This window comes from Microtus pennsylvanicus, chromosome 8 (genome assembly GCF_037038515.1).
Source record: "Microtus pennsylvanicus isolate mMicPen1 chromosome 8, mMicPen1.hap1, whole genome shotgun sequence".
In the NCBI taxonomy this organism is placed as follows: Eukaryota; Metazoa; Chordata; class Mammalia; order Rodentia; family Cricetidae; genus Microtus; species Microtus pennsylvanicus.
Window position 1 is genome coordinate 62334466 of NC_134586.1, and position 22869 is coordinate 62357334.

At 49.4% G+C, this 22869-nt stretch overlaps 1 protein-coding gene across 1 annotated transcript; it reads right to left on the bottom strand.

Moving 5' to 3' along the window:
- Positions 1 to 3189: 3189 nt before the first annotated feature.
- Egr4 (early growth response 4) lies at positions 3190 to 6013 on the bottom strand. The gene is made up of 2 exons (XM_075983685.1): positions 5359 to 6013; positions 3190 to 5035 (listed from the first exon to the last, which is right to left on the bottom strand). The coding sequence occupies exons 1-2, from the start codon at positions 5489 to 5491 to the stop codon at positions 3726 to 3728; spliced, it is 1443 nt and encodes a 480-aa protein (XP_075839800.1). The 5' UTR covers positions 5492 to 6013; the 3' UTR covers positions 3190 to 3725.
- Between the last annotated feature and the right edge of the window lie 16856 nt (positions 6014 to 22869).

Genomic DNA, 22869 nt, shown 5'->3' on the forward strand with positions numbered 1-22869 from the left:
CTGAATCCACCACTCATCTCTCTGTGTCTGGCAACCCATCCCTGGAGCTCCAGAGGGTTAAAGTCCATTCTCCTAAAATGCCAGTTCTCTTGGAAGAGGCAGTATCAAATTATTTGTCACAATTAGTTTATCAGACAGAAGCTATCAGTCTTGAGAGGACACTTAATACCTGGGGAAGGAAAAGGTTAGACGTCTCCAACTAGATCATTTTGTCTCTGTCAGCTGTCGGGATTGCACTGGGTAACAAACATTTCCTAGGGAGATGAAACACACTCATCTACTCACCCCAGATAGAGAACCCGTGGCAGTGCAAAATACAGATACCACCAAAGTCACCTTGGTGACCTGAGTTCTACTGGCAGTTTTACTTAGAGGGACAGAAATGACTAAAAGACAGCTGCAGCACCACAGCCCACCCTAGCATGGGTGGCCCAGCTCTTCCAAGCTGGGAAATGTGGGGCACACCACACAGCCCACAGGCAGCGGATGGGTCAATGTCCCCTGCCCCAGCTGTTCTAAACCTCTTTCAGGCCGCTCTCCTGGGTTCTGAAATTTCCAGGCACCTTGTCTAGCCTCAGAGTCCTCTTTGCAGTCTCCTCTCAGCCTTCTTGGCAGCTCAGCTCATCTGAGTTTTCTTTGCAGCTGGGCTCTGCTTAGCTTTTGAGGGAGGGGCCTAGTGAGTCCGGTCAGTTTTAGGGAGTTCTTGAAGCTCTGTTGTTGTCGTGTACCTCTCTGCTTAAGGAACTCCCCTTAATCTCAGAGGAGACTGTCACACAGGTGTGTGACAACAGAAGGCACGTATATCTGAGAGAAGAAGCCAGAGTCCCAAACCCCTCATCTGGCTGTGGGCCTTCCTGGTGCAAGAGCAGCTGGGGGCTGAGAGAGCACTTGGTTGGTCAGGCGCTTGCCTTGCAAGCATGAGGACTTACATTCCAGCCCCAGAATCCATGTTAAAAAAAGAAAATCTTGGGCAGGTTATAATGCCTTCTGGGGAGTCAGAAATAGGAGGATCCCTAGGCTTCACTGGCAGTTCCATCAGCCTAGACCAGTGACAGAGACCTCATCTCCAAATCCACTTCCCACTCTGGGGAGTTATTATTTTTTCTTATTTTTCCTCAGTAAAGCTACGTTTCTTCAGCAAAACAAAAGCTAAGCTAAGCTAGATGGCTGTGGCCCAGGGTGGTGGTACACACCTTTAATCCCAGCTCTTAGGAGACAGAGGCCATTAGATCCTGGAGTTCAAGGCCAGCCTAGTCTATAACGTGAGTTTCAGGACAGCTAGAATTACACAAAGAAACCGTGTCTTGAAAAACAAAACCAAACAAAAACCTAGATGGCTGGGGATATGGATCAGGAAGTAAGCTCTTTTGCTGTGCTAGCAAGAGGGTCTGATTTTTGTTGTTGTTGTTGTTGTTTTTCTTTTTGTTTTTTGGGACAGGGTTTCTCTGTGTAGTCCTGGCTGTCCTGGAACCCACTCTGTAGACCAGGCTGGCCTCGAACTCACAGAGATCCACCTGCCTCTGCCTCCCAAGTGCTGGAAATTAAAGGCATGTGCCACCACTGCCTGGCTGAGGGTCTGTGATTTGGTAACTAGTATACTGTAAAAGCCAAGCATGACTACTTGTAGGTGCTGTGACCCAGGGTGGGTGGAGACAGGTGCATCGAGGAATGTACTAGGAAATTTACTCTCTGGTAAGCCTTGCCGAAACTGTAGGCAAGTTAGGTTAGTGCAAGACCATCTCAAAAACAAAACAAAACTAAGGTTAGGTGTGAGACCATCTCAAAAACAAAACCAAACCAAACACAAAATCAAAAACCCAAACCAAAAAACTCAAAAAAAAAAAAAAAACAAAACCAGAAGGAGGTTGAGGAGATGGTCTGGTGGTTGAGAAATGTGTTGCTCTTAGAGAGGACAGGGGATTTTAGTTCCTACAACCCATGGAGTGGCTCATAACCATCTGCAACTCCAGTTCCAGGGGATCTGATACTGTTTCCTGACATCAGAGTCACAATGTGGTGCACATCAGGCAACGCATTTATGCACCCAAAGTAAGTAAAGTTAAAAAACATGGTGTAGTGTGATAGAGGGCGCTTGACATCTTCCCCTGGCCTTCGCGTAGGCGTGCACGTGCAAACACACCTGCACAGACATACACGCATACAGAGAGACAACCAAAAAGCACTAAGTAGGTGGCTCCCGAGAAATGATAAAGTTGACCTCTAAACACCCCCCCCACACACACACACACACGCAGCTTAGCTTGAAGCGGAAAGGAACAAAGTCATCAGATATAGGCCCTCTCCCTGCCTTAGCATAGAGAGGTACAGTGTGGCACACAGTAGGCTTTTCATACTGCCCAACATTGAGAAAGCTTTGAGGAGGACGATCAGAGAATAAAGGGGTGACTCATCTTCCCTATTACAGGATCACGCTTTTCTCACCACCCTCCTGCCTGCACCCAAAAACCATGAAGGGTTCACCTGGAAGTAGAGTTCTGAAAAGGCCTGTGATTGTGGCAGGAGTCTGGCTGTTTGGTAAATGGACTACTGTCTCCTGGACAGGGTCCTTCGGTTGCAGAGCCACTAAAGGGACCAGGAGCCTCTGTCCCCGCCCTCACCAGACTCAGGCGTGGCCTAGGTGAACCCGGACCACAGCGTATGACTCTTGAGCAGATGTATTTGTGATAGCAAACACTGAGCATCCATAAACCCCATTCTAATTCGGCAGCCTCTGCTGCCCAGGGCGCCCTCTAGTGCCGAAGCTTTCTCGTTACCTGTTAGAAAGCCTTTTCCAAATGGTTCTTTCTCCGGGGCTGGGAAACCAGCCACCAAGGCTGGAGTTAGATATACCTGACCCTTGTTGTTTCTACTAGAATACGTGCAGCAACCAACTTATATTGACTGATTTCTGTTTTGAAATTGTACTAGAAACTGAGGCTCAGAGAAAATCATACCAATCATGTTTACTACTTACGCCTTTTACGTTTGGTTCCAGAAACATAACTAACCCCTAAATCAGTTGTGAATAAAAACATCAATTCATCCTCTATATATTTATGAACTGCTTGACGTATGTCAGTATCCTGTAGGAGTAATGTGCCAGGGGCCTGCATCTCACCAATTTCCTATCTCCTGGCATGTACTGTCCTGGAAGGGAAATTAGGAAGGGCTAGGAGTTTACAAGGCAGATTCAGTAAACTTTTAGCACAATAATTTTAATTGCAAAAATAAACAGTTTTGTCAAGTGCTTGAGAGTAGCGTCTGCTTTACAAAAATGAACGACAACAAAAACGAAATAACTCCAAAGCAAAAACGTCACATCCAAAGGCTTGCTGGACATCGCTGTACAAAATTCTCGAGAGACCGGCTCGACATTTCCCCAGCTTTGTCTCTGGGGAAGGATAAAGAGGAGGGCGTGGGGCATATACCAGTTACAAAAAAACCTCTTCAGTCCCAAAGGGAGTGTCTGCTCTGTGGGTGGCCGGAGAGGACCGTCACAAGCGCCGCTGGGTTGGAGGAAGGCGGCTCCAGGACAGCAGGCGCTGTCCACGGAGCCCGTGCTGAAAGGGCGTGTGCGGCGGGCACTTCGGGGGATCTGGAGCTGGACTGTGGGTGGCCCCGGACGTGCGTGGAAGAGGCAGGAAGGGTAGCGGGAGCGAGGGACTGGGCGGACCTTGCCGCGTGCGCGTGGGGCGGCGTCCCCAACCTACAGGGTCAGCTCTAGCTCAGAGCGCGGCGAAGGAGAGGCCCAGCGAGTAGAAGCCCAGGCCCTTGAGCCTCTCCTCGGCGCGCGCCTTCTGCTTCAGATGCACCTTGCTGTGCCGTTTCTTCTCGTCGCTGCGCGCGAAGCGGCGACCACACACGTCGCAGGCGAAGGGCTTCTCGCCGGTGTGGGTGCGCACGTGCGTGGTGAGGTGGTCGCTGCGGCTGAAGTTGCGCAGGCAGATGCGGCACTGGAAGGGCTTGTGACCCGTGTGGATGCGCAGGTGGCGATTGAGCTCGTCGGAGCGGGCGAAGCTCCGCACGCAGCTCTCCACCGGGCAGGCGAAGGCCTTGACGTGCGGCCGCGGGCAGAAGCAGCGCGCGCTGCACTTGCCACCCCGGCGTCCCTTGCGCCTGCCCTTGGCCGCGGGAAAGGCAGCGGCGGCGGGCGACACCGATGGGGCCACTCCGCTGTTGCCCCCCGGGAGGTCGGCCACGAGGGGTTTGGGGAAGTCCGCCGTGGCGGCGTTGCGCAGGCCCAGCGGGGACAGCTGCGCCTGCGAGGTGGCCAGGAACTCACCGCCTTCGCCACCGCTCCCTCCTTCCCCGCCGGGAGGGGTCAGCAACTCCGGGAGGCCCTCGGTCCCCTCCCCTAAGTCACCCGGGGCCAGCGAGAAGGCGTCGTAAGCCCCTGCCGGGAAGAGTCTGGTGGCCGGGCCCGGCAGCTCGGCGGGGCAGCTGATGGACAGCAGGTCCTCAACTTTGGTCCCTACCGCGGGGAAACGGGCCTCGGGAGTAGCCTGGAAGCTTCCCTGTGACCCACTATTCCCCGGGGCCCCCGCAGACAGCAGCTCCCAGGGGGCATACGGCCCTTTGAAGGCCGAGGCAGCAGCGTCCAGCGCCGGCGAAGCGGGAGGCGCCCGCAGCCCCGGTTTGACGTCGGGCGGGGAGAGCTGGGGCTCGAACAGGCACTGCGAGGGGGCTCCCGCCGAAGGCGCGGCCTCCCAAAACGCCTCCGGGAAGGCGGCTGAACTCAGGTCCGGGGAGTAAAGGTCCGGCAACAAGGCATCGGGGCCCGCGGGAAACGGGGCATCCAGCGGGGACCGAGACGCGGCCGCCTCGGGGCTGGGAAAGGGTGCCAGGCCCAAGATGCCCGACATGAGGTTGAAGAGGGCCTCCGGGTCGTGCGGGTGTTCGGGGACCGCTTGGATGAAGAAGCTGCCGCTGTAGCTGAGGCCCGGAGGGGGCGTGGGTGCGGGGCCTTCCAGGAAGCAGGAGTCGGCTAAGTCCCCCCCGGCGCTGCAGCCGCTCAGAGCCCAGCTCAAGAAGTCGCCTGCCAAGGGAGGGACCACGCATCAGCTCCCCTGCTCATCTCAAAGGGCGTGCCCCCCGATCCTGCAGCCGCGACCAATCCCACCCGACCCTCCGGGGCGCAAGCAATCAGCCGAGCGCCTCGTGCACTTCCGAGCCGCAGCGGGGGGTACCCCCACGGACGCCCCGGGACGCAAACATTCACGGGCTCCCGCACGGGAGCCTGCGGCCTTGTTGGGGGTGGGAACGGTACCGCGCGCTATGGGACACCTCCCTACCTCCCGCGCCTCTTCCACTACCCCTCGCCGCGGTCGCCGTCTGCGCGCCCCTAGTCCCTCTCCTTACCTGCAGGATAAGTGGCGGCCGAGGGAGCGTCCCGGGCGGGCAGCCGGGGCAGCTCGGGGCTGGCGTGGACGCAGCCTTCGGTGGCCTTGGCGAGGTGCGCGTCGGGGCCGGAGAAGTCGCTCAGGTGGAGCATGGCGCGGTGGCGGCGGGGCGCCCGGGGCCTCGCTGGGCTGGGGCGCGCGCGGCTGGCGGGGAAGCCCGGCGCCCTAGCTCCGGACTATTGCTTGGTTCAGGGACGCGAGTTGGGGGACCGCGACGCCCTGGCTCGCCCGTACCGGCCTCGGGCAGCAGCTCCTGGTCTCTCCAAAGCGCACCCGGGCTCCCCCAGCCCACAGTCCCCCCACTTATATAGGCGAGGCGGTGCTGGCTCCGGGCTTCCGACTCCCCGGGCCACTGCCATTTCGGGAGGCCCCGGCCCTGGCGCCGTGACGTAAATGACCAAACATGGACACAGGATGTATGCCGGGGACTCCCGAAAAGGAAAGCTCGGCTTGTGACGTCGCTGCCGCCGCCGCCGGGGCCGCGCCGCTGCGTGCGCGCGAGTCCCCTGAGCGTGGAGCCTCGTGCGCGCTGGGCACGGGTGCGCCCCGCAGGGGCTCGGCGCCGTGTGAAAGCCCGGAATGCGCGTTGCCTGCCCGTCTGTAGAATCACGGGTTCGGATTCACCCTTTCCTACTTACAGCGTTTGCTTCCCGCCTAACGCCAATTCGTTCACCTGTGAGCTTGGCTAAGGAGAGAAATCGAGTCAGATAATACGATTCCCCGGACACACTCAGTAACCCTGAAATGGGTAAGAGCACTTGAGCTGCAAGTGTGAGGATCTGAGTTTGAAACCCTAGCGCCCACAGAAAAAGCCAGACAGGACTGCATTGGGGGTCTGAGACAGGCATACCCTGAAAGATTGCCTTTATTGACGAGTGTGTGTGTGTGTGTGTGTGTGTGTGTGTGTGTGTGTGTGTTTGCTCCTGTTTAAACATCTAATGTTGTGCTTCGAAAATAGCTTATTTATATAAAAATTGCCATAATGCAAAATTTGATAATGGTAGTGGGTGAGCACAGCACACAAGAGTATTCCTGTGTTATTTTTGAGACAAGGTTTCACTATGCAGCTCTAGATAACCTAGAGCTCACTGTGTAGACCAGGGTGGCCTTGAATTTACAGAGGGCCACCTGCCTCTGAGCCTTCTGAGTCCTAAATTACTGTATATTGCCATGCTGGGCTAAGAGTACATACTTAACTAAAAATTAAAGGCTTCTCTTATCTCACTTTTATTTCTATCTCTTGAGGTAGCCATGTTGAAGTTTCTTGAGTAGTTTTTGGCAAAATGTTTTCACTTATGCAAACATTTAAACTGTTTTGCAATTTTTTTTCACTTAAACTAACAGAGATTGCGTCATGTCTCAAGATAAAGACCTGGTTTGGAGTTATCTAATGCCGAGTAAGTTAGTTCTCCATTGTATAGGAAGACCATGAATTAGCCACTGGTTAGTTCCTATTCATGCACACCTAGGTGACTTCCAACTTTTCTACCAATGTTGTTGGCATCATTGTCCTTACCTATATAAATGTGAACATGTCCAGGATAAACTCTTATCAATTCCTGTCTAAGTAAGTTACAGGACATTCATGTTTCAACAGATTGTTCTCCAAAGAAGTAGCAGTTCCTGCTTGTCACCTGCAAGGAACACGGTGCTTCTGTAGGCAGCTTTTCTGCCTTTCTAGGTGCCTTTAGTGCATGTCTGAAATCCTAGCACCTAGGAGGTAGAGGTGGAAGGATCAAATGTTCAAGACCAGGCAGGACTGTATCAAACCTCGTCTCGAATCAAAACCTTTTAATTAAGAGTGAAGACTTGTTTCCAGCGATATGGAGAATCTCCATCTGGAGGCATCTGTGTTCCTCAGCTTTAAGGAGGCTCAACTTTTAACTGAAGACGCACCAAGAATCCACCCCAGCCAGGACCCCTCCTTGTCTCCTACTGTAGTTTCTGCTTCTCCTTACTGTCTCGTTCTCTGTTTTATCTTAGCTCACTCAACTCTTTTCTGAAACCAATAAAATAAGTGGATTAGACTTTATACAGAGCCGGGCGGTGCTGGCACACCTTTAACCCCAGCACTTGGGAGGCAGAGGCAGGTGGATCTCGGTGACTTCGGGGCCAGCCTGGTCTACAAAATAAGTTCCAGAACTGTTGCACAGAGAAACTCTGTCTCAAAAAACCAAAACCAAACAAACAAAAAGCGATACGTGGAATAACATTTATTTATTTATTTGAGATCAGGTCTCTGTATTTCTTGCTGTGCTGGAACTCGCTCTGTAGACCAGACTGGGTTCAGATTCACAGAACTCTGCTTCTTCTGACTCTTGAGTGCCTGGGTTAAAGGTGCACGCCACTATGCCCATCTTAGAATAGCATTTATTATATTTTACATTTATTTTATTATTTTAGGTATGTGTGTCACTGTGTATGGGTATGTGCATATGAGTGCTTATGAGTGCTGGTGCCCACTGAAGGGCTCTAGCAGGCCCTGGCATGGCAAGCATGGCTCTGGCAGGCCTTGCCCTTCCTCCTTCCTCCTCCCATAGATTGCACCCCTAAAGCTGGTCACCAAGGTCTCTATCCTTATTTGGACACTTTCTTATGCCAGACTCATTCCTAAGGCTGATCACCAAAGTATCAAAGTACTGAAGCCCATCCCTTTTGGCTGCCCTAATTAACATGCCCAATCAAAACGTACCACCAAATCGTACCCCATTCTAACACAGACCCCCTTTTTTTGCTTTTAAGACAGGTTTCTCTGTGTAATAATCCTGTCTGTCCTAGAACTTGCTTTGTAGACCACGCTGGCCTCGAACTCACTGAGATCTGCCTGTCTCTGTCTTCCAAATGCTGGGATTAAAATCCCAGCCTCTTTTTACCCCTTAAAAATCACACCTACAAGACCATTTGCTGCTGTTTTCTGCCTGGGTCAGAAACCCGCCACTTCCTTTTGTAAAAGAAAACAGGTGTCTGTGTGTGGTTTGTACCTAACCCAGGGTCTGGGAGGGAGCACACTGTGTGCGGGTCCCTTCACCCATGGGGTCCAGAATTGCTGAATCCTCCTGGTGGCTGTGAGTCACCTGAAGTCAGTGCTCGGGTCCTCTGCAAGAGCAGTAAGTACTCTTAACTGCTGAGCTGCCTCTCCAGCCTGGAATAAGTTGATTAAAGGATTAAGTTTAGTCAATTTCTGGGACTTCGGGCACTGGGAGGCAGGGGGAGCAGGTCTGGAGTCCCCATTTCACTCCCACTCTCCTAAAATTGGAAACAAATTCCTTGCAGGGTGTAAGCTACAGAGAAGCAGGCAGTGTGTCTCCCTTCCCTTACTCCTTTGTAGGAGACTGTGCCCCTTACTTTACCTACTGTGCAAACTCAGCATTGCAAAGTCCCCTGCACTCAGTGCTCGTCCCCTGAGCTCCTCTTTGGGCTCAGATGGTAGATTTCAGCTTTTACTGGAGAGGCCTGCTTTCATTCTTAGCTACTCATTTCTCCACCCCAAGCGGTCGCAGAGTAAACTTCACCCCACATCGGCAGAATGCCCTGCCCTGCGTCCATGCATCCACACCAGGTGGAGAGGACTCTTTATAGCCGTGCAAACGTGTCCCCATGATGGTCACAGTTCCAATTCTGTGTTATCAGTATACATGATGTGCATATAGAAAACACAGAAATGGGGGTGATGATACAGCTCAGTTGTAGAATGCTGATTTAGCATACACATACCTGCATAAACTAGGTGTGGTAGTTCACAGTTGTAATCCCAGCACCCTGGAGGGAGGTAGAGGTAGGAGGTTAGATGTTCAAGGCCAGACTTGAACTGCGTAAAACCTTGTCTAAAAAAGAAACACATCTATAAGAAGCGTGTGCGCACACGCACACACAAACACACACACACACACTTTGTTCTGTTCTATTTCGAACCCAGATCTTGACTCCAATCCAAATGCATCACCTAGTCCAGGCGAACCCTCACCAGACAGGAAGGGTACACGTGTCTCGCATACACTCTGGCATCTTGTGGCCTAAGGGGAGGGGAAGAGAGAAGCTTGCCTGGGCGGATGTCCAGGGTTCCCCAGGTGGCCCGTCATGCCAGATTGGCCAGCCCCAGGTTGCCTATTCCTTCTGCTGTTCTTCCCTCTGCCACAGTATCCCTCCTCCCTCTTAGTCATGGATAATTCCCTTAGTCCTGTGGTGAGGTGCCAGGCCACTGCTACTCTCTGCCAAGGGCTGTTGGGCTAGGTCTGTGCTGGGACAAACATCCAAGTCACCTTAATTTGCTCTTGTTAGAGGCCAGACCTGGGGCAGGGCTGGAGAGCAGGAGAAAGATTAGGAGAGGAGACAGGAGACGTCTGAGTCGGGGCTGGCACACCCCCATCTCCGTGTGCTTACACAGGAGACACCTTCATCCACACCCTCAGAATTACTGCTCCTGGAAGGTAATGAGCACCTATCTGTATTCCATTCCCTGTGGACAAGCAGGGAATAAATGGGAGATATCTGACTATTCCCCTTCTAGTTCGACTCCTTTCTCCTTCAGCTTTGTGCATGCATGTGTGTGGTACATGCTCACCATGTGCATGCACATACATGCTAGTGCATTTGGTGGCCACAGTGTCAAGTATCTTCTTTTAAAAAAATATTTATTTATTTTATGTGCAACGATGTTTTTGCCGTGCATAAATATCTGTGTGAAGGTGTCAGGTCCCCTGGAACTGGAGTTACAGACAGATGTGAGCTGCTATATGCTACTGGGAATTGAACCTGGGTCCTCTAGAAGAGCAGCCAGTGTTCTTAACCCCTGGGTCATCTCTCCAGCCCTCAAGTATCTTCTTAAACAACTCTTGTGCTGGCTAATTATCTGTCAACTTGACACAAGGTAGGGTCGTCTGTGGAAAGGGAACCTCAACTCAATACCCCCACCAGATTGGTCTGTAGGTGTGCTTTTGGGGGCATTTTCTTGGTTAATGATTGATGTGGGTGTGCCCAGTCCACTGTGGGCTGTGCAGCTGCTGGGCAGGTGGTCCTGGGTTGTGTAAGAAAGCCGGCTGAGCAAGCCATGGGGAACCTATGCAGGCAGCAGTGGTCCTCCTTGGGCTCTACTTCAGTTTCTGCCTCTAGGTTCCTGCAGTGAGGTCCCGCCCGACTTCCCTTCATAGTGGACTACGGCTGTAAGACGAACTAAACCTGTTCCTGCCAAGTTTCTTTTGGTCCTGCTGTTTATCACAGCAATAGAAACTTAGCTCCCCACTTATTTTGAGGCAGTGTCTCTGATTGCGGAGCTCATAGATTCTGCAAGACAAGCTGACTTGACAGGTTGAAACTCCGAGGACCTGTCTCCCCAGAACTAGGATTACAGGCATGTGTCACCATACCTGACTTGCTTCTTTTTTAAAAATGGGTTCTAGGAGTCAAATTGTGTTCTCATGCTTGTGGGATAAGAACTTTACTAATTGTGCCATCTCCTTAACCTTCTCTCCCAACTTTTAGCAGCTTATAAAGAGAGTCTGGGTCCAGAGGGAATAAAGGTCTTGGGGAGGCATAGAAGATAAGGGAGCTGGGCTCTCTGAGTTCTGGTCAGTTACCTTCAGATAGAAAAACATGCAAGTTCAGAAGGGAAATAATACCCACCCAGGCTTCCTAAACACTGTATCATTTTCTTATCTTCCTGGAGTAAGGATCTGCACATTCCTGTTCTCAATGAGGAAACACTGGAGAAGTTGTAAGAGCTGGCCCAGGGCAAATTCTGTATGGTGAACCCAGGTTAGACCACTCCACGAGATTACTTAGGAAAACATTTACTTTACAGACTGATTGACACAAAGGCATCTGTGGGTGGAAGGTCTTCCTCTAGCTTTACAAGTTAGGGAACACAGCCTCTAGCTATTCCTGACCCCTGCAAGACAACATGGATCAACATGGACAAGACCTCAGTGGTCACACAGATGCCTGTTGTAGAAGCTGCTGCTGCTGGTGGTGGTGGTGGTAAGGTGTTTGCGCATGCATGTGTGTGTGCGTGCGTGTGTGTGCGCGTGCATGTGTGTCCTTGAGGAGAGGAAAGGGTTGTTTCATATTCCCATGAGAACAGGTGAAGTGGAATTTAGTTTTAGATAAACAAGGAACAAGATGACGCTGAATGAATGAATGAATGAATGAATGAATGAATGAATGAATGAATGGGTGGATGGATGGATGAATGAACGATTTCATTCACTAAGTGTTCACTGAACACCGCCTGATGGCAGGTGCTGTGAGGGCCCTTCAGATGGTGATGCTGCTGCAGCACCTGGCAGGAGAAGCTCTGCATCCAGAGAGCAAGCTGAGCCAGGAGGGGATGGCAGGGAAGGCAGCCTACTTTCTACCTCCTCTGGGGAGGGAGGGAACCCAGCCCCTGCCACAGCTCTGGGAACAGGACCGCTCTCTTCCCCCACACCCCACCTTGATCTTTCTGCTCTAAATATCATTGTGTTCAAATAATACTGTGTGGATTTTAAAAGACTCCAAGAAGACAGCTGCCTGGGAGTATTAATCATGAAGAGACCAGTGCTCCGTCGCCATGGCGACTCCTGTCAGCTGAAGAACAGTTCCCTGCCCCACTTCCTAGGGCCTTGAGGATGCAGGGGTGCTGCATCCCTTTTTTGCTCCTCTTTTCATTCTGTTTCTCCCCTCTTCCATTCTTTCTTCTCTTCTTCCCTCCTTGTCTGCCCCTTCCCTTTTCCTCTTCCTGAAGGATTTACTTAAAAACAGAGACCGAAGCAGGGTGGGGCTACCAGATTGACAAGGCAGAAGGCCAATGAGGCTGCAGCAGGGACGAAGCAATTGTACCTAACTTCATCATCTCATGCAGAGCTCTCCAGGTTTCCATGACCACTGTGGCAGGAGTCTGTACATGGAGCAAGGGACCTCTGACCCCTTGTCCCTGCAAAATAGGCAGTTGTTTTTATTTTCTTCTTCTTCCTCATCCATTTCCTCCTCTTTCTTCTCCATCTCATGACGGGGCTGAAATCCAGATCCCCATGCTATGTTGGACACATGCTTTCTCATCATGCATACATACTGGTTTTGTGTTGTTGTTTGAGATTGTCTCACACATCCCAGACTAGCTTTGAATTTGCTGTGTAGCAGAAGATAACCTTGAAGCACTGATGCTCCTACCCTGGTATCCAAAGAGTTGGAATTACAGGTGTATGCCACCTTGCCTGGTTTATACAGCGTTGGAGATCAAACCCAGGGCTTTGTGCATGCTGGCAAGCGCTCTTAACAACCAAGTGACATTCTCAGCACCATCTGTATGTTTGAAACTCAAGTTTACTGATTGCTAAAATAATCTGGGTATTTTGTGTGGTAACTAACGAGAAAAAAAAAAGAAAAGGATCGATGGGTACAGTGGTTTATGTTTTGAATTAGTCCCAGTACTTGGGAGGTGGAGGGGTAGAACCAGAGTTCATGGCCAGCCTGGGCTACGTAGTCACTGTGTCATAAAGAGTTCTAGGACGACATAGTGAGACTCTGTGCCAAACAAAACAAAATTGGGACTAAAGAAGTGGCTCAGTGCCAGGTGGCTCACACCTTTAATCCCAGCACTTCAGAGGCAGAGGCAGGCAGATCTCTGTGAGTTCAAGGCCAGCCTGGTCTATAAGAACCAGTTCCAGTACAGCCAGGACTGTTAAACAGAGAAACCCTATCTTGAACCCCCTCCAAAAAAAAGAAGTGGTTCAGTGCTTAAGAGAATTTGTTGCTCTTGCAGAGGAGCAGAGTTCGATTCCTAGCACCCATGTGGTGACTCACAACCATCCAACTCCAGTTCTAGGGGACCCAGCAGACACTCACACGGTGCACATATATGCACAAAGGCAAAACATCCATATACATAAAGTAAAATAAATCTAAAAACAATTTTTTAAGAAACACAAAAACATGGTCAAACAGATGGTGTATACACCCCAACACCTGGGAGGCAGAGGCAGGTGGATCTATCTGAGTTTGAGGCCAGCCTGGTCTACAGGCCGAATTCCAGAACAACCAAGGCTATACAACAAAACTCTATCTCCAAAACAAAACAAAACAAACAAATAAACATAAGACACTAAAACAAAAGGCTTTAGAGATGCCTCCATGGTTAATAGCAAATTTGCTCCTGAAGAGGACCCAAATTTGGTCTTCAGCATCCACACTGGACGGCTCACAACCACTTGTAACTCCAACTCCAGGGGATCTGATACTCTTCAGCCACCTGCACTCACATGTACACAAACCCACATGCAGAGACACTCACATAATGAAAAATAAAATCTAAGAAAAAACCTCAAAACAGGAGCCAAGTATAGTGGACATGCCTATGATGTGGGATGTCCTTCTGTAAATGTGTTGCTCTTATTGGTTGATGAATAAAGCTATTATGACCAATGGCTTAGCAGAGTAAAGCCAGGTGGGAAATCTGAACGTGTGTGTGTGTGTGTGTGTGTGTGTGTGTGTATATATATATATATGTATATATATATATATATATATATATATACATATATATATATATATATATAGAGAGAGAGAGAGAGAGAGAGAGAGGGGTGGGGGGCGGGGGCAGGGTCAAAGAGATGCCATGTAGCTGCCGAAGGAGAAAGATACCCAGGCCTTACTGGTAGGCCATAGCCTCATGGTGATACATAGATTAGTAGAAATGGGTTAATTTAAGATGTAAGAGCTAGCTTGGAATATGCCTAAGCTGTTGGCCAAATAATGTTGTAATTAATAAAGTTTCTGTATGATTATTCGGATCTGGGTGGCTGGGAAACAAAAGCACAATCTCTGTCTTCCTGCCCTAGTACACAGGAGGCTAAGGTGGGAGGATTGTAAGTCCAAGGCCATCCTGAGCTCCATAGTGAGACCCTGACTCAAAACTGATGAAAAGGAATCCAGCCACCTCTGATCTTGTGTTTATATTTGGTGTAGTGGTGGAATACTGACACATTAGTATGCTAGCTAGCGTTTACATACCATTCACTATGGATACTACTGGGCATCGAGAGTCTCACACACATCATTAACTTCTCCAAGCTCAGGGTACTATTACTACCTCTATTCTCCAGGTGAGGGAACTGAGGCATGGAGCTGTTAGCTTCCCCAAGCTTATAAAGGTTAATAAATGGTAACTAGATGTCTAGGTCAGAGACAGAAATACTTCACATAAATACTGCCAAGCCTTCCTTGCAAAAAATGACTTCCAGCCAGGCAGTAGTGGTGCATGCCTTTAATCCCAGCACTCAGGAGGCAAAGGCAGGTGGATCTCTGTGAGTTTGAGGCCAACCTGGTTTATAAGAGCTAGTTCCAGGACAGGCTCCAAAGCTACAGAGAAACCCTGTCTCGAAAAACCAACAACAGCAGCAACAACAACAAAAAAGACTTCCGTTTCTAGGTCAAGCAGAGGCATGGGAGAGCCAGCTGGCAAGCTGACCAAGGAATCCAGTTGCAATTGTAAACATCAGTAAGGATGGGCGTCCTTGCACAGGGCCTTGGCGTGTCTTTTCCCATCACCCAGGCACGAGTGGAAGCATCCTTATGCAGGCAAGGTGGTTGCTGAAGGCGAGGCTCTCTGCTGTAGGCTGGGCTAAGGTCTAGATGGGAATATGGGGGAACAGTCTCTTTACTTTTGGTCTATTTTGGCTGATGGGGGATTTGGAGAGAAGGAAAACAAGATGGCTTCCTAGAAGCTAGTCTCCCATTGTGAGGGAGGTAAGCCTTTCTCCTGCCTTCCACTCTGCACCCTCCTCTCCTGCAGCTGTTTCCTCCAGGTTGGGTCCTGCTGTGGCCATGTGGAAGTGTAATGTCAGTGGCCGCTCACATGGGACCCTCAAAAGACCAGAGCCTCCTCATATGTCCTGCTTCCATTTCAGTTTCTGTGATAAAATACCCTGACAAAACCAAGTTTGATGGGAAAGGATTGGCTCAAATTTCTAGGTTACAGTCCATCATAGCAGAGAAGTCATAGACAGTAGAAACGTGAAGAAGCAAGTCACATCTATAGTTAAAAGCAGAGAGAAAATTAAGATGCCCTGCCTCCTCCAGTGCTTAGCTGATTCTATCTACTCTTACACAGACTAAGACCCACTTGCCTAGGGAATGGTGCTGGGCTTTCCCATTTCAGTTAATGTAATCAAGACAGTCACCCAAAGATCAGTTTAGCTAATGAAGACTCATTGAGACTTTCCCCACAGAATTCAAGGTTGCACCAAGGTGAAAGTCAAAGCTAACTATAATACTAAGGTTCTTAGGAGGCTTTTCTTTCCTGAAGATTCTATAAAAGGTGAACAGTTGACTGGGTTGAGACTTCCTAATGGTTTAGCCGCCTTTGGCTTTCCCATATTTTTGTAATAAAACCCAAACTGGACTTGGAAAGAACCATTATTTGGTCCATTGGTGCAGCCCTCTACCTGGTTATATCTGGTTTCTTTGTCTCTAAGAAAACTCACACAGCATCCCCCCCCCCCAGAGTAAACAGTGGACAGAGTTGAGGGGTAGATAATCACAGAAGAGGCATGGCTAAGATGAATCATAGATAGATCTGAGGCGGGTGGGGTGGGCTGGGGGTGACCTAATGTGTCTCCTTTCCAACCCTGAAAGCTGGAGTCTGTCTCCCACTATCCCATTGTATCTAAACTTGGTCCTCCTTTGAAGCCAACAATGAATTTCTTGTATGTTTTTTATTTATTTATTTAGAGACAGGGTCTTTCTACAGAGCCATGACTGTCCTGGAACTCGCTTTGTACACCAGGCTGGCCTCAAATTTACAGAGAACTGCCTGCCTCTGCCTCCTGAGGGCTGGGACTAAAGGCCTGGGTCACACTTCCCCACTCCCTCGCTCTCTGGACTTCAGTTTTGTGAGTGCGGTGACAATAAACCCAGGGAAGCATATGACTTTTCTGTCTGATCTAGCTTCATTGTCTGGAATTAAAGACGTGTGCCACCATACCAGATTATTTTATTTTCAAAGATGTATTGATTTTTACTTTATGTGTGTGTTGCCTGCATGGATGTCTGTGTACAGCCCGTGTGTGGTGCCATGACTTTCCTGAGGTGATAGACTGTAACCTCGTGCTCTGAGTGGAAGTAAGCCTGTTCTCCCTAAGTTGTCTCTGTCAGGATATTTTATCCCAGCAAAGAAATTAAACTGGGACAGTTGGGGAGGCTCCCGAGGGTCTCACATAGAAGAGGGGTGTCAGGTTCCCTGGAACTGAACTTGCAGATGGCGTGAGCTGCCATGTGGATGCTGGGACTGGAATCTGGGCTCTCTGGAATTGAGCACTGACTGTCACTTTTTTTGTGGCAGGCACTTTTACCCACTACGTCATCTTGCCAGCCCTGCATTTATTAGCTGAGAGTGTTAAGGATGCTGATTTTCAGTTCATGGGTTGAACAGGCAAAGAGGAGGCCGCTGGAGCAGGCTGGCAAGTCTGGGGTGCTAGAACCGAGCGGAGATGTTCCAGTCAAGCCTGCTACACCCTACACTCAAGAGTTTCCTCTCATCTTTTTATCTTTTCACCCTCTTCCCTCCTTCATCTTTTTTTCTTTTTAAAATTTTGAAGACTGTAGTTGTATGTATGACCTTAGTACGTGGTTGTAGATGACCTTGAACTTGGTGTCCTTCCACCTGCCTCCCCAGCACAGACAACTGCATGCCACCAAGCCCAGCGTTTCCATGTGGGTTCCGTGAGCCTCATGTTTGTGGGACGAGCTCTTTGCTGGCAGGACCACCCCCAGCACCATCCCCAGCTTTTGCTTGTTTTCCTGTTTGAAATAGATTGGTCATTGTACCGTGACTCTAAAACACTGGGTAACCAGTCCACAGTAGACTCCATGAATCTGGAGTCTGGGCATTCTGTCTGCATCCCTGAATCCTGTCCACCACCAAGCTGGGCTTCTAGTTGTAAGGGGCAGAAATACAACCTGAATGCCTTAGAGGGGGAAAGGAGTTTATCAATCAGTCAAGGGAGTACTTAAATTTAGGGACCATAGAGACCCAGGGACGGTGCAGAGACCTTATATCTAGGAATCAGGGACAGCGGGTTCAGCCATTTGCTTATTCCATGACCTTGAACAAATAAGCAATCAACTTGTGAGGGAGTCTGGGGCGTGGCTGAGTCAGGAACCAGAGGTTGAGAGTTTCTAGAATGCTCTCAGGTCTTCCTTGTTACTCTCACCAGTGACCGAAAACTTGGCCATTAGCAGATTTGTGTGCTACGCTCTACTGCTGAAGTAAATGAAGGCTTTCTGAGTCTTAGGCAGGGAGTCTTAGGAAAGACCTACCCTGCTTCCTAAGGCGGCACTCTGGCTGCTGGGCACGGTAGTACACAGCTGATAGTTTGCTAATGGCCCTGGTTTTCAGGGCCATTCTAGAAGAGGATTCCACTGTGAACCAGGAAGGCCTCCAAGAGGCCTCGGCCTCAGCCACTAAAGGCAGGAGTTGGGCCACCACAGTTCTTGGCATCCTCTCACACTCCAGGGCAGATCATGCTTAACATGTCCCTGGAGCAAGTCACCTCCTCCATCTGTCTGCCAGCTCCAAGGAACACTGCCCAAAATAAAAATCCCCAATTAGAAATTCCAGCAATCCAGAGCAAAACAACTTATTTGTTTCCTAGAATAATCTGGAGCTACATTTGGCTTGGCAACCAGTGGGTTCCACATATTCATGCGGCGCAGCAGCAGGAACTTCTGTTCAGTCAAGGCACAAGAAGAGGGCCTGTGGTCACCTCCCAGGCAGCAGCGAGCAGGAGCTGAGAACAGAGCTGCTTGCTTGCTCAATGCTATGCAGTGGGTTTCTGGAACAGGGTAGCTCAGGAGAAGAAAGAACTCCCAAGAGGACTTCAAACACCAGGTCTCACAAAAGCTAAGCCAGTGACCCCCTTCGTTTGTTAGGGATCCATGTTCTGCAGTGGAGGAGGGAAGGCATCAAGCTGGGAGTCAGGGAAAGTGAGTTAACTCCGCTCTGCCACTCACTTGTCCTGTGACCTTGAACATGCAGCTAAGCTCTCCTGTGCTTCCTTACCAATGAAATGGGGTTCAGAGCTTGTTCTGCTTACCTGCACTCACAAGAAAGGCGAGGCATGGTGTCACAAGTCTGGAATGTAGTCAGCACTCAAGACTCCACCAGTGAGAGACCCTGTGTACAAAACAAAACCCAGCTGGGGACGTAATGTAGCAACATTCGTAGGGTGCTTCCCTGACACGCACACAGTTCTGGGTTTGATCGCCTGCACCACATGTACCAGGTGAGGTGGCTCTGGTGGTTTGAAGAGGTATGGCCCCCATAGACTCACGTGTTGGAATGCTTGGTCCATAGGGAGTGGCACTATTAGGAGGTGTGGCCTTGTTGGAGGAATGTGTGTCACTGTGGGGGGCGGACTCTGAGGTCTCACACATGCTCAAGCTATACAGTCTCCTTCTGCTCCCTGCAGATCCAGATGTAGAACTCTCAGCTTCTTCTCCAGCACCATGTCTGCCTGCATGCCGCCATGTCCTGCCACGATGATCATGGACTAACCCTCTGAAACTGTAAGCCACCCCAATGCAATGCGTTCCTTTATCAGAGTTGCTATGGTCACAGTATCTCTTCACAGCAATAGAAACCCCAAGACAGTGGCCCATACCTGTAATTTCAGTACATAGGAGGTTGAAGTAGGAATATTAGTTCTAGGCCAGCCTTGGCTACATTGGGAATTCCAGGTTAGCCTTGGCTACATGAGATATTATCTCAAAACAACAACCACAAAAACAAAACAAAATGGAAACAAAAAAATAAGTTAGAATTAACAAAAGTAATAGTTGAAGCTCAAGGACTTGAAACAGCAAGAAAAAAAAAACAAGAGGCAATGTGAGAAACAATAGAGCTGGCCAAGAAAAGGTTGTCTGGGGCTGGAAAGATGGCGAGAGCACTTGCAGAGGTGAGGAGTTCAGTTTCCAGCACCCACAGTAGGCAGTGCACAACCCTCTTTAGCTCCAGCTCCAGAATGTCAGCTTACCTCTTTTAGCTTGGTGGACACTGCATATACGTACACACAGATAACACACACACACTTTTAAAAGAAGAAAGAAACAGTGGATAGCCTTGTGTTCTGTTTCCTGACTGTTTGTTGTTGCTGAGACAAGGTCTCATTATGTATTCCTTGCTAGCCTGAAACTAACAATGTAGACCAAGCTGCCCTTAAACTCAACAGAGATCCATCTGCCTCTGCTTCCTGATTAAAGATGTGTGCCACGATACCCAGCTTTCTTGGCACCTTAAGTGGGGCTAGTAGGATTGAGCATCATATCTTGAGTTCATCATTATCTTCCAATTTTCTCTCCTTCATTCATTGATCCATCCATCTAAATATTTCTTGAATACTTAATTTTTCAGCCAGTTCATTGACTTACTCCAGAAAATTGTGATACCCATGACAGCGGCAGAACAGCCTGGTTTGAGATCCTAGGAGGCAGGGCCTAGTTGTCCAGTCAGGATACTCAGGGATGATTCCCTAAGGGGCTGATACTTGAATTGAGACCAGAGGTTGGTAAAAGTGACCCAAGGAAAGGAAAAAAGTTTGGAAGGGAGAGCGTGGGAGGCAAAAGATACAGTGTGGAAAAAAATCAGAGACAAAGAACAAAGAGGTTAAATTCAAGGCGCTGAAAAAGTTCCTCATGGCTAGAGAATAGGGCATGGAAGGGCCAGAAAAGAGAAGCTGGGATCAGTTGCAGAGCTGGGCAAATTTAGGGTAATGGGGGACCTTTAAATTTAAAAATAGTCTTTAGGGCTGGAGAGATGGCTCAGTGGTTAAGAGCATTGCCTGCTCTTCCAAAGGTCCTGAGTTCAATTCCCAGCAACCACATGGTGGCTCACAACCATCTGTAAAGAGGTCTGGCGCCCTCTTCAGGCCTTCAGGCATACACACAGAATATTGTATACATAATAAATAAATAAATAAAAAATTGAAAAAAAATAAAAATAGTCTTTATTGCTGGGTGGTGGTGGTGCATGCCTTTAATTCTGGCACTTGGGAGGCAGAGGCAGGCGAATCTCTGTGAGTTCAAGGCCAGCTTGGTCTACAAGAACGAGTTCCAGGACAGGCTCTAAAGCTACAGAGAAACCTTGTCTCAAAACAAACAAACAAAAAAAAAACTTTATTACATTTGTTATACATGTGCATACCCAAGCACATTTGTGGAGCTCAGAGGACAGAATGCAGGAGTCAGCGCTTTCCTTGTACCATGTGGGTCGTGGGGATTGAACTCATGCAGTCAGGCTTGTCAGTAAGCTCCTTTGCCTGCCTGCATGGAGGATCTGGACCCTACCACCCACTAAGTCGTCAGAGGCCTCAGGAAAGGTCCAGCTGTATAGGTGACACAGGTTTGTTGTTTTGTTTTGTTTTTTTGATTTTCGAGATAGGGTTTCTCCATAGCTTTTTTTTTTTTTTTTGGCTCCTGTCCTGGAACTAGCTCTTGTAGACCAGGCTGGCCTCGAACTCACAGAGATCCTCCTGCCTCTGCCTCCCAAGTGCTGGGATTAAAGGCGTGCGCCACCACCGCCCGGCCACAGGTTTGTTTTATTTTGTTTTGAGGTAGGGTCTTTTTGTTTGTCTGTTTGTGTTTGTTTTTTGTTTTTCCAGAGAGGGTTTCTTTGTAGCTTTTTGAGCCTATCCTGGAAGTTGCTGTGTAGACCAGGCTAGCCTCGAATTCACAGAGATCTGCCTGTCTCTGCCTTCTGAGTGCTGGGATTAAAGGTGTGCACCACCATCACCTGGCTAAAATTATTATTTCTTTACTTATGGGTTTGAGGTAGGGTCTTACCTTGTAGACTTGGCGGTACAGACCAGGCTGATTTCAAACTCACAGAGATCTGCCTGCCTTAGGCTTCCAAGTGCTGGGATTAAAATCATGTGCCACCATGCCTGGCTGGTGACAGCTTTTTACATTTAGAAAGATCACTGTGACTGTGGTAAGGAAGATGTCCCAAAGGGAAATCAGCAAGGAGTCTGGGGGCAAAGTTCATTTCAGAGAACCCTAGTATGATGGCAACAGGAAAGAGGAGGCTCTTAGCTCCACCCATCCAGTAGCTCCTTCCCCACCTAGGTCCTCAGATGCAGGGCAAATGCTGCTCTATCACTGAGCTAGCAGCATGCCAGCTCAAAAGCCATCCTTTGAAAGACACACTTGGGCAGAGGAAGCGGAGTTCTTGGGTTCTGTTTTACTTAAGTGGAGAAGCAGCAGCAGCAGCAGCATTAGCAGCAGCAGGAGGATCTCCCAACCCAGACACACTGATTGTTGATGGACTAGAAGCAAACCTTTTGTCTATGGCTTGATGACTTTTCCACAAAATCAAGATATGAAGCATCTCTGTCCCCAGAAAGTTCTCTTGTGCTCCTTTCTATACATTAGACACCTCTTCATGTAACCACTTTCTTCAGTTCTGTCAATAAAGATTAGTTTTGTATAGTCTTTTTAAAAGTACTTATTTTAAGAGCTGTTTTCATTACTCATCCATCTTGTGGCAGCATGGGCAGGGGAAGAGATTCCCTCCTCCAACCCGACCTCCACCCAGCAATGCCTAGAGGCAGGTGGGAGAGCTGGCCCTGAGGTCATAAGAGTGAGTGGGAGAGCTGTCCTTGCCCCTCATCTGCTGCCCCACTCGGAGAGTGGTCCAGACACCCTGCCTGGGCAACACTGTAAAGCTGGCCCCCACAGTGTAGGTGTGGGATGTGAAAGTCAGAGAACAGGCCCCGCCCCTTGCTCATCACTGCAAGTGGTGAACTAGCCAGGGCAGTGCCGGAGAGCTCACGCTGGAGAGATGGTGCACTGACCAACCCTGCAAATACCCAGGCCCAGAACCAGGGTTATGAGTTGTTCCACCCCAACAGCCTCTTCATCTGTGATCTGCAGAAGCACATGAAGGGACTGGTCCTGCAGACCCAAAGCTGCAGGATCCCCACAACACAGGACAACAGGGTATTCGGGGGAGTCCCAGTGAGGGCCCAGCTCGGTAGTGTCAAAGAAACCAGAGGCCTTGAACTAGACCAGTGACTCTTTGCAATGAACACTTGCAAGTAAAGATAGAAGGGTTTACTGTGACGCTCACTATGTCACGCTGCAGCTGCCATGACGAGAATGAGTTTTCCTTTCCATTTTTTCTTTTTTTCCTCTTACATTTTATTTTTTGGGGGGAGGTTGCAAGGACAGAGGGTGGATATGAAGGGAAGGGGAAATGAGTGGGATGGAGACGCATAATGTGAAAGACACAAAGAATAAATAAAAAGAAAGTTAAAAATACTTATTTTAACATATGCACCTGCACACTGGTGTCTGAGGAGACCAGAAGAGAGCACCTGATCCCCTGGAGCTAGAGTTCTAGGCCTGGGAAGGAAACCTGGCTCTTCTGCAAGACCAGCAAGTGTTGTTAACCATGAAACCATCTCTTCAGTCCCCCTCGTTTTGCATATTCTTGAGCTCTCTAGAA

What these genes read in the sequence shown, in the direction of transcription:
- Egr4 (XM_075983685.1), bottom strand. Translation starts at nt 5,491, where the DNA reads ATGCTCCACCTGAGCGACTTCTCCGGCCCCGACGCGCACCTCGCCAAG. An exon ending in GGCCGCCACTTATCCTGCAG is followed by an intron (nt 5,036 to 5,358) that starts GTAAGGAGAGGG and finishes CTCCCTTGGCAG; the next exon opens with GCGACTTCTTGAGCTGGGCT.